The following is a 10598-nucleotide window of genomic DNA, read 5'->3' as shown; positions in this document are numbered from 1 at the left end:
TCCAAGCTTTTGTTCGCCAAGCAAACATATTCTCTTGTGCGTGAATGTAGCAACCAAAAAGCCTCAAGTGAATAATTTTGACGCAGGCTGCTAAAGTTGCAGTAGATTAACATACAATATTTTGTGGCCTAGGCCTTTTACTTTTAGCGACCTTCTACACTAGTACATGTAACATCATTCAAAGACTTAGCTCCTTCGGTACTGGTTGATGGGTCTCCAGCATCACAAGTTCTCTGTAACAAAAATGCAGGCTGTCTTGGTGAAGGAACTGCTGCATCATAATTCCCTAACATGAAAACAACTGCTGACATGGTTGGCCGGTCAGTGGCGTAGTCTTGCACACATGAGAGTGCAATTTTGATGCATCTCACAACTTCATTGACAGGGTACAATTCACCCAGGGATGGATCGACGATTTCCAAGACTTTACCTTCTCTCCACAAGTTCCAAACCTAAAAACGATTTTAGATAATCAAAGTTAGCATAAATAAGTAGGGGAAAAACTACATTGTTTTCCACATAGCCAGTAAACTTACATGTCCAGCAAAATTAATTGCGTCGGGATACTTGTCGTGGCAATAACCAGAATTTTTTCTGCCAGTAACGATTTCTAGGAGTATAATTCCGAAACTATATACATCAGATTTCACTGAAAAATGTCCTTCCATTGCGTACTCTGGTGACATATAACCACTGCAGCATAAAGAAAAGTGATTACGAAAGCATAGATTCACTGATCTACATAATATGTTGAAATTAGCCTATGAATTGTATGCTCTTGTGACATGCACTATCAAGTATTCCATCAGTTGGTGGTCTTGTGAATCTAGAAACTATAGTGATATATTATACATTTGGAGAAAATTTTAACTTACTATGTTCCAACCACACGATTTGTATCCGCTTCACTTTGGTCTCCTCTAAATATTCTGGCCATACCAAAATCTGAAATTTTGGGGTTCATAGAAGCATCTAGTAGAACATTACTGGCCTTTAGATCTCTATGGATAATCCTTAACCTTGAATCTTGATGAAGATACAAGATCCCTCTCGCAATCCCATAGATGATCCCAAAGCGTACTGTCCAATCTAGAAGTGCTCTTTTTGTGTCATCTGGATGTTAAAAGTAAGAAAATAGACTAAATTCTTGCTTCCTTATTAGTTTTCAAGTGACAAAATTAGATATGAAAGCTAAAGGAAGACATACTGAAGATAAAAGAGTCTAAGCTTTTGTTTGGCACGTATTCATAGATTAGCATCTTCTCTTCATCTTGAACGCAATAACCTAAAATCCTGACAAGGTTCCTGTGTTGGAGTTTTGCAATCAACACAATTTCATTCTTAAATTCCTCAATTCCTTGACCAGAATGTTTTGATAATCTTTTCACTGCCACTTCTTTTCCATTACAAAGCACACCCTGAAAATATAATCCACCCTTGAAAGTGCTCTTATGCATGCAATATTCACAAAAATCTGATTTCTGATTTGAGAAATTACTCAAAGACAACTACCTTATAGACTGAGCCAAAACCCCCCTTTCCAAGCTTGTTTGCAAGAGAGAAATTATCAGTGGCCGCCGCTATGGTTGTTAGATCAAAGAATGGTATGTCTGAGTGCATACTACTTTCATCAAGTTCTGCGGTAGAATCTTCAAAGTAGGTTGACCTTGTGGTAACTCTAGGGGAATACTTATTTTGTCTTTGCTTACCTGCCATCAAATGCAGAACAAGTAATCTATCTAGCCTTTGTTTCATTAGCAAGCACAACTTGTATTTCTATGATCAGACTAAAGTGTGATTCATCTCTTGAAAGGAGAATTATTGATGTGGGTGATATCAGTGCAGAACAATTAGGTGACAAATGAATACTGAAAAGAAAATAAATTTGTATCAGATATTCACCTTTTCTTTTCCTCCTTACCAACCAATAAGAAATGGGAACTACAAGAAGAAGGAACACCAGAACAGAAACCAGGGAAATTGCCACTTTTCCCTTCTTGCTACGTGAACCATTTGACTTTGCATATTGAGCTTCAAGGGTTAAAAAAACACAAATAAAATCCAGCAAAATTTAAGATTAGTAAGATGGTGGAATTTTTTCAATAAAAGGACTAACTACACACTATAGTAATAGTGCATTATAATGAGATAAAAATAGAAGAACAAAGGGATAAACGAACTATGCCAACGAAGTCTAATCGAGTGAAAAATAATATTGACTTGTAAGGAAAAGGAGATGAACCAACTACCTAACACAATTGCATCAACTCGTACATACAAATCCTGGCCATCATTTGGAAATGTTCTCGTGTCCATCAAGTCCCCATGCCATGTCACGCATCCAAACCCTCCCCATCTCTCGTCTGCTTTTGCATACGCCTTGCAAGAACAATTTCTCAAGCACTCCTGCGGGCATGCTTTCCAACTCAAATTCATGTTCACAAGTGCCTTAGACGAGTCGGGTACCTTCACACGTTCAACCTTCACGAACCCATCCCCGTTTCCACATATGGATACTCCGCTTTTCCTCACACAACCACCCGACCCATCTCTCAAATACCAATCACGTGGCGACTGGGGTTCGTATCCGGGTAGGCACGTGCACTCGAACTTACCCATATTGGACGGGTCACAATTGCTATTGGCACCACAATTCCCATATTCATCACACAACTCTTCTGGGGCAGACCAATACTTGATCCATTGTTGCCTTTGATCACTCCACGTGGACCGTACAATGGTTCCTGATTCATCAAGCACTATCCTCGAGAAGATTGATTCATTTGTGATACGATACACCATGGATATCTCATCTTGATTGTTTACAAAACTAACGTTGAAGATGAATTTATTTGTCATAAGGGGCATACCGCTCCATCTCTCTCCGGTCCACGACCCACCCCGCCAGCGCGGAGCTTGACCCTTGTATAAAAAGGGTTGTGGAAACCCACTTGGGTCGATCTGAAGTGAATAGATACCGATTCCTGGATCATCTTGAGATTTCCATGATGTAAGGAACCAATTCAATTTGGACCGCCGGTCCAGCCCAAGTTTCATAAATGGAAGCAATGTATTTGTGGGATGATCAAAGCCTTGCCACAATACCCTTTGGCTAAAACCATTGTCCTCCTCAAGCAAAACAAGATTTCCTGTATCCAAAAGCTTGGCTGTCATGGAATTGTTTGGCGAAGAGACTGAAACATTAGCAGACCAAAGAGGGGTATTTTGGTCCTTCCCATAGATGACCAGGCCTCTATTTCCATGAACAGCTAGAAGTCCAACTCCAGAGGCATTATTATCAGTGACAGGAATTATGGGGTTGTCTCTGTTTGCAACCCAGACAATGGTTTGGTTTGGAATTTTGTTGTACCAAACTCCAACATACCGGTTACGAGAATTGGCCGGGCTGAAAAACCCAAGTGCAAAGATTTTAGTACTAGAGAGAAGAACATCGCCATCTCTCATGGGTTGGTTTGGCTTTATAGAGCCAATGGCAATGGAAGTGGAAGAGGGGAGGATTGGAAGGAAGTTGAGCAATATAATATTCATGGCAAACCATTTAGTAGTAGAATTCATGGCTAACTTTCTCAATGAGTCATGCAATTCAGTGCTAAAGGAAGAAACATAGTTGGATTCTTTTTAAATTAGAGGCCAGCCCCACTCGTAGAAAATGTTTCACCTATCTCAGTCAGATAACAAATACTAAGGGACTTTCAGGTTTAGTTGTTGATATGCGAGGGAGTTATAGACGTGTGGATGACATTTTTCCCCAGGTCACGCAACTCTTGATATTTTTGAAGTCTTAAATGTTAAGGTCTTTACTCAGAGCCTCTTTTGTCTTTATTCAATGAATATCTGGCTGCGAGAGAGGACTGTATAACGCATTAGAAAACGATTCCTCATGTTGTTCAAACTTTGAAATTTCTTTGACAATCTCATACTTGAATGATTCTTAAATCTCTTAACGGAATTGACAGAGTATAGTATTATTACCGGACAAAGAAGTCCACCATATCAGCTTTACAATATTGTTTATGTTAATGTCATACTCTATAAAATGAATTGAAAATTACATAGAATTCTTAAATGATGGAATTTATATTTCCATCATTTCATTTTTTGGCAATTGAAGATTTAAGTGTTTGGATTTATGTATGTCTAATTTTCTAAATAACAAAATTTTGTAAATTAAACTATGAAAATTGTGAAATGACGTATATTTTTGTGGAAATTAAATTCGGGAATTTGATGCCCCCAATCTCCACGACTTTTTCCTCACGTTATTTAATCAATTCCGTGCTTAAGTTGCCAAATAGAGGAATTGTCAATTTCTCCTATTAAATTATCGACTATCAGTTAAATTCCAATTTATTTTCCCTCATCTAAACGGAGGGTGAACTAATTTAATTGAGTCAATTTAAAGGAACATTACAAAATAAGTTTGTGAGCTAAATAAATCTATATAATTACTCAGTTAGATATAACGAAAAACTTTTAGCTGCCAAATATAGTAAGTGACACTTGCCAACTCGGGTCTCGTCAATGCCGGGAGCTGAAATCTCCGACACTGATCAATATCATCCACTACTTCGATCGTTCCAGGGCAACCTCTTACGATAGGCCAACATGCCAAACATAATAAAACAATTGTCAAGCCCAAATCCAAATGTTTTGAAACCAATCTACAGTTATAAGATACAATTGGCTGAATGTTTACTAATACACCCACTTACTCAGAAAGATCCTTTGGACTAGTTGATGTTTAATGTCTTATCAATCGGCATTTGTTGGATTGGCTCAGATTTTGGGTATGCTCTCAAGTGATCCTAGGTTCGAGCCCCATGGTACCGAAATTTCCCCTACCCCTTTCTAGTCTTCCTTTTCTGGTTTGAAAGTGACCTGAGATAAGGGATACAGTAAATGATTTAGTGGTGACACTTAACTAAATAATTAACAATGGGGTAAGTAGCTTTGTCAAATTAGATTGACATAAAAATATAAATACATTAAACTAAAAAAAAAAAAGCATTGTAGAATGAGATCAATCCATTTTTGGCCCACCAAAAAATATAATTTGTAAACGTTTATGTAAAATGTATAGCATTGGTTGGGCTGGTCAAATTTAGGAACAATGATGCGGGGTGGGGTTGCAAATGGAGAATTGTATTTGTACATATTTCGTGTCCAATCATATGCAAACAATAATTACAAGTCCAATAAGTTTGAATGATGTAAGCAGACATATGGACCTCCTCCCCACATTATATTGTGTATCATTATTATGATGAAGATGAACTAGTAGCTTCTTTTATATATGTATACAATCCTCTTTTATTGAGTGATTTTTTATAGGGATAATCTTTGAATAAGTATTTATAAAATAGATGTTTTGGATTAGTGAAATACAATACGGAGTGGGCCCTACAAAACTGTCTCTCAAATAAGCTTATTTAAGAGATCCCTCAACTGAAGCTTCTTATATATATATATATATATATTTCATATCATACCAAATAAATTTGCAGGACAAACATTTAAGAGAACATGTCTTGTTTGCTACCAATACTGCAACACAAATATAGAGTGAATATGTAAAAGAAAAAAAAAATGTTCGAGTTTTCTTAGGAAGAATTAACAAATTAAAAACAACGATAAAAATATGGAGATGCGGGGTATCGATCCCCGTACCTCTCGCATGCTAAGCGAGCGCTCTACCATCTGAGCTACATCCCCGTTCTGCAAATATATACTCATCTAAGCTACTAAAATCTACTTCAAGGGTTTGTTTGGCATCCCATTCAAAGTAAAGTGGAAAAAGAAACGTTTTCTTTAGACAGCTTTTTTCCACTTTTGCAAAACCCGCCGTTGGAAGGCAAAGCCAAAGATTTATTCGTTGGGGTGGTGTTGAATTGGAAGGGGCAGCAATATTAAATTATTAAATTTTAAAGAAAACTTTATGTGGCCGACCTAAATCAAGACACAGACACCTGTACGTTGCCTACTCACTACACGTCAAAATCTCCCACTAGTCTTTTCTCCTTTTTTTAAAAATCTTTATCTTTTCTTTTTTGTCCCGATATTTTCTGCACACACTCTATTGCATGTCTTTCGTGGGGCCGCCCTATGTCATTTATAGTTATGTAGGTTTCCCCATATGCCCTCAGTAATTCGGTATTATCTACGATCTTTTTTACTTGGAAAAAAAGTCCGAGAAAATAATTATATAACATGAAAAGATCCTTATTTTCTGGTTTTATCGAATACTACAAATTAACTCCACTTCTTCTACTAGTTTTCTAGTTATCTCAATTTAATCTCAAACAAATATTTTATAATTCTTTTTTACCAAACATGCACAAATTATAAAACAATAGAACATGAAGGCCAATATAGGTGTGGATTGAACTAGAAAATAAGTCAAATTATGCCGATAATAAGTGTAATTTAATCAATAATATTGATAAATTGTGTGTTACTCTTTACGAAGTATGAATAGAATGTTAGATTTAGATGAATATGAATTTGGATAACCGTTCTATAAAAGTATGATATTTTCTACATTTGAAGCCATGAAATAACACCCAAATTTCTACTTGGATCATAATTTATCTCGCAGATGATTATTAATTTGCCATGAAATTAGCCACCTAGACACCATGTCAATGTATAATCAAAATTTGGTACAAAACAAAATACTATGCATATTCCTATTTTTAACTCTAATGGCGTAAGGGCAAAGGAGTCAACTGACTCTCTGTGTCTAGGGACTAGACTAGACGAATGATGCAATGCCATTCTTGTAAATCCAGTCAAAATGAGGCCCACTTGTGTAACCATGATACATTATACAGTATTGAGGGAGCATGCAGTGCGCAGTACACCAGTAGTACCCGTAGGCTCTGTAGGTTTTTCTATATACAACTGTAGACAATCATTTCAGATTCGTGTTCTCTTTTCTCTTGTTCATACCTCTCCGGGGTTCAATTTCCCAATCTCCATTTTCATTTTGATCCCAAAAATATCAGACCTCAAGAAGAAGAAAGAAAGAGAGGAATCTTACTCCCTCTGATCTAAGTCATCTCCATCTCCCTCTCCGTCGTGACTTTACTGACAGTTTTCTCCTTCTTATTGGTAATTTTCTCTCACTTTCTCGACAAAATGGTCGTGGTAGTTAGATTCAGGTTGTGGAAAGTTTCATTTTTTTGTGGGCTTGGTGAAATCATTGTTAATCCGTTGCTGAAACTAATTTTCATTTTTAATTTTGTGATTTACAGTGATAAAGAGGATTTTGGCTGATCTGAATCTGATTCGGTTCTGGGGTCTTCGATTCGGTGGCTCTGTAGTTGAGTACTCTGTTCTTGTGCGGATCCTGTTGTCTAAGTTCGATTTGGATCTGTTGTGGAGAAGATCTAGAAGTTCAGTTGTGTTTTCGTGCAATTCGAACCCTAAAGTTGCAATCTTTTAGCATACAGTTTGAGCCCTGGAATTGAGTTATAGCTGTAGATCTAGTCGGTTGCTCTCAGAATCGTTCTAACTCGACCGAGTTATACTCGTTGATTCAGTGAATTTTTCATAATGGAAACTCTTCTTGTTGTGGCGGAGCCTAAGAACCAGTACTACAACCGGGTCAAGCCACACGGGCCTGCCCGATACGGCCCGTCTCCTTCGAAGGACTTCAGAGCGATCAATTGCCGGACTTTCCAATCCGGCACAGGTATACTCCCTACCCCATCGAAGAATTGCTCTACTCCTGTGTCCAAACGTGCATGCTCTTCTTCTTCTAAGATAACTACACCTAGTCCAAACAAGACACCTACCCTTAGTGTAGGTTCACAGTCTGATAGTAAAACACTTGGCAAAAGCAACCCTATTGCTATCAATGTCAAAAGCTCGAAGAAAGAAAAGCCTTTTAATGGAAGTTTTTCATTTTCTGAGCTCTGGGCTGGCCCTGCTTACTCCAACTCTCCCCCACCTAGTTCTCTGCCAATACCCAAGTTTTCAATCCGACCCAAGAGAACCGTGTCGCTTGAATTGCCAAGCTCAGCTTCTGATATGGAAATTCGCCCAACTCACCCAATTGCCAAGTCTGCACCTGCATCCCCAACTAGGGAGCATAGCTCTTCTGCAAGAGCCCTCTTTCATAATGCTGACTCTGCGACCAGGACTCTGCGTCGCATTCTGAATCTTGATGTTGACGATGAATGAAGAGCAGGGGAGCAGTAGGCTCCTGTAAATAAGTTTAGATTGTATATAGAGTGAATAAATTGGTTGGTAGTCCTGGGTTGTGATGAGTGTGTTTAGTTTTCTGTGGTGGTGCTACAATCGACAGTCTTGGCTGTGGTGGGTCAATGATCTCTGGATGTTGGATGTGGAGTTGGTCTGAGAGATGAATGCTTGTTTGGAAAAATGGGCGTGGTATGTGTACTGCGGGACTTATGACATGGATGGAACTGACCCAAAATTTTACGGAAGCAGAAGGGAAAAAGTTGTAGGCTTGTACTTTCGAAGTGGATGGTTGCCTACACTCTGGCATGGGATTGAGTAACTGGCTACTCTTTATGGAAGCTGAGGGAAACTACATTATACTTGAATATTGAAGTTCTGACTCTAACTTTTCAATGTAATCTCCTGACATATTTGCTAATTTTCGTTATCCCTGTAGAGTTAGGTTTAGGTCTCTAGTTCCGGTTACGGTTGTATATGCTTTAGAAAGTCAAGTGGTCCTATCCATACAGAATTCTTTAGGTTTCTGCAGGTTTCTTCTTCATCTTTGCATCTTCGTTTCCTTGCATTTAGATTTAGTGTCTCTATAAATAGTCCAACACTGGTTAGTCTCTTTGTTCCTTAGTTAAATGTTGTTCCTATTGGCTGCCTTAATCTTCTTTCATTGAACTCTTGCTTGGTCTGTTATGGCCCGATTTGCCTTCATACTCTAAACATAACTTTCTTTACTTCTAATGACAATCTGACCCCTTTAACTACACTCTTATCAAGGGTGTTCTCCCCCTTCACCATCTTTTCTGGTTTTTAAGAAAGAAAAGAGGGAAGGGGCAGTGATTGTTGTTCTTTCCTACTTCTGCTTTGTTGCTTCTTCAGTTCATATCATAGGGTTGGTCAATCTGTGTTTCTCTGTTCTGTTTCATGTCTTGAGTTGGAATTGCGGTCCTCACATCGTTTTCATCCTTGGAGATTGTTGATCTCGCCTGGCCTTCAACAAGGTAATGCATCTAGTTTACTGTTCCACCTTATTGTTATACTATATACTCTTGTATAGTTTGATTCAGTAGTGACTGATTTCTTCTTAATATGTTTGAAGCAGGGTGCAAGTTGGAAAATTATTCAGGCGGTGGTTTCTTTAGCGGTTGATAATCTAAGTCCTTTTATCTGTAATAGTTCCTTGGACGAGGCAAATGCAATTCCAGTATATGGTCACCTGTGTCTAAGAATGCATGATGTCCGTCGGAAGCTGCTTGCTTTGTCATGTGCGCCAGGATCAGTGGAGTCAATATGTTGTGTCGAACAAATATCTGGTCTCCTTGTTTTATTGTCTATTTAAGTTTCAGTGTTAAGTCTGTTTGGTATCGTCAATCTGAACTTGGATGGTATTGTGTTCATCTATCATCATCTTTAATTCTATGTAAGTTATACATTATGTTATCTATTTAATTATCATGGTACGATGTTTTGTTTTATTTATAGAGGTATTGGGCCGTTTCATGGATTTAATCTGCAAGATGGTGCTGTTGGGAAACCTCGGAGTAGAATTCTTATTATTGGGATTTGAAACTTGACACTTATTCTCCAATGCATCTCGCGGAGAATTCTCAGGTCTAGTCACCCTGCTGAGAAAGCTTTGAGATTAAGGAGGCCAAAAAAGATGCAGATAGGAAACTCCAAGAAGTTGCCTAACCTATTCCACATTTCAGTGAACAAATGATTAGCAAATTCAATATCAATGAACAAGTGGGTTTATCATGATTGATTTACCCTCATATGAGTACAAAACGTGAATAACATTGTTTTATTTTGCTATCATATGAGCACAAAATGTGAATAACATTGTTTTGCTATTTTCGGTCAATCATAGTATGTAAAGTATAAAGTTATCACGGTGTATATCATGATTGGTCAAGGATAGCAAACCGTTCCACACAAGTGTCCACTAGCAAATGAATAATGATTGTCTTGTATTCAATTTGCTTGAGTTTATGACTGCAACTGTATTTTCTTTTTTACCCCTTCAATCATTGCTGTTCTGTTATTTGGAAAATTCTAACTTCTTGCTCTGCTCCACACAGAGGCGTGAACGAGAATAGGAGAAACTGGCTGATGAATGGTGGTGAATGAATTCATTAATACTTGCATCAAAAGTAACATTTGACAGACTTTTAGCCCAATACTTCTTTTTGTTGGATCCCTTTTACGCAGCCTTTAGCTAAGTCCTTTACCCCTTCTCTCCTCAGCAACACCAGAAACAGGGCCGCTTGGCTTCTTGGTCACTTGATTTCATCATCAGCTTTTTCCCATTTCAAGCTTTTCTTCCTTCCCTTTATAGTTTAACAGGGGAAGGGTTTGATTTGAATTGATTCTGCAAGCAG

At 38.0% G+C, this 10598-nt stretch overlaps 2 protein-coding genes and 1 non-coding gene across 3 annotated transcripts; 1 reads left to right on the top strand and 2 right to left on the bottom strand.

Moving 5' to 3' along the window:
* Positions 1–143: 143 nt before the first annotated feature.
* Positions 144–3674, bottom strand: LOC110770520 (G-type lectin S-receptor-like serine/threonine-protein kinase At1g11410). The gene is made up of 7 exons (XM_021974669.2): positions 2250–3674; positions 1903–2031; positions 1513–1709; positions 1208–1418; positions 876–1113; positions 537–693; positions 144–452 (listed from the first exon to the last, which is right to left on the bottom strand). Exons 1-7 carry the CDS (start codon positions 3574–3576, stop codon positions 144–146), a joined length of 2568 nt encoding a protein of 855 aa, XP_021830361.2. The 5' UTR covers positions 3577–3674.
* Positions 3675–5660: 1986 nt separating this feature from the next.
* On the bottom strand, positions 5661–5733 carry TRNAA-AGC (transfer RNA alanine (anticodon AGC)). Its single transcript has one exon. It is a non-coding gene; the product is annotated as a tRNA-Ala (tRNA).
* Positions 5734–6871: 1138 nt separating this feature from the next.
* Positions 6872–9692, top strand: LOC110770531 (flocculation FLO11-like protein). The gene is made up of 3 exons (XM_021974680.2): positions 6872–7131; positions 7275–9218; positions 9320–9692. The coding sequence occupies exon 2, from the start codon at positions 7576–7578 to the stop codon at positions 8203–8205; it is 630 nt and encodes a 209-aa protein (XP_021830372.1). The 5' UTR covers positions 6872–7131; positions 7275–7575; the 3' UTR covers positions 8206–9218; positions 9320–9692.
* The last annotated feature ends 906 nt before the right edge of the window (positions 9693–10598 follow it).

Source organism: Prunus avium, chromosome 8, assembly GCF_965620075.1.
Source record: "Prunus avium chromosome 8, drPruAviu1.hap1.1, whole genome shotgun sequence".
Classification (NCBI taxonomy): Eukaryota; Viridiplantae; Streptophyta; class Magnoliopsida; order Rosales; family Rosaceae; genus Prunus; species Prunus avium.
This window is presented reverse-complemented; position numbering and strand designations above follow the sequence as displayed.

Excerpts from the sequence above, each read along its gene's own strand:
- LOC110770520 (XM_021974669.2), bottom strand. The coding sequence starts at position 3,576 with ATGAATTCTACTACTAAATGGTTTGCCATGAATATTATATTGCTCAAC. Across the intron at positions 1,114-1,207 it reads CTTAGACTCTTTTATCTTCA|ATGACACAAAAAGAGCACTT; the intron begins GTATGTCTTCCT and ends TTTAACATCCAG. Across the intron at positions 694-875 it reads AATCGTGTGGTTGGAACATA|TGGTTATATGTCACCAGAGT; the intron begins GTAAGTTAAAAT and ends TTTATGCTGCAG.
- LOC110770531 (XM_021974680.2), top strand. The coding sequence starts at position 7,576 with ATGGAAACTCTTCTTGTTGTGGCGGAGCCTAAGAACCAGTACTACAAC.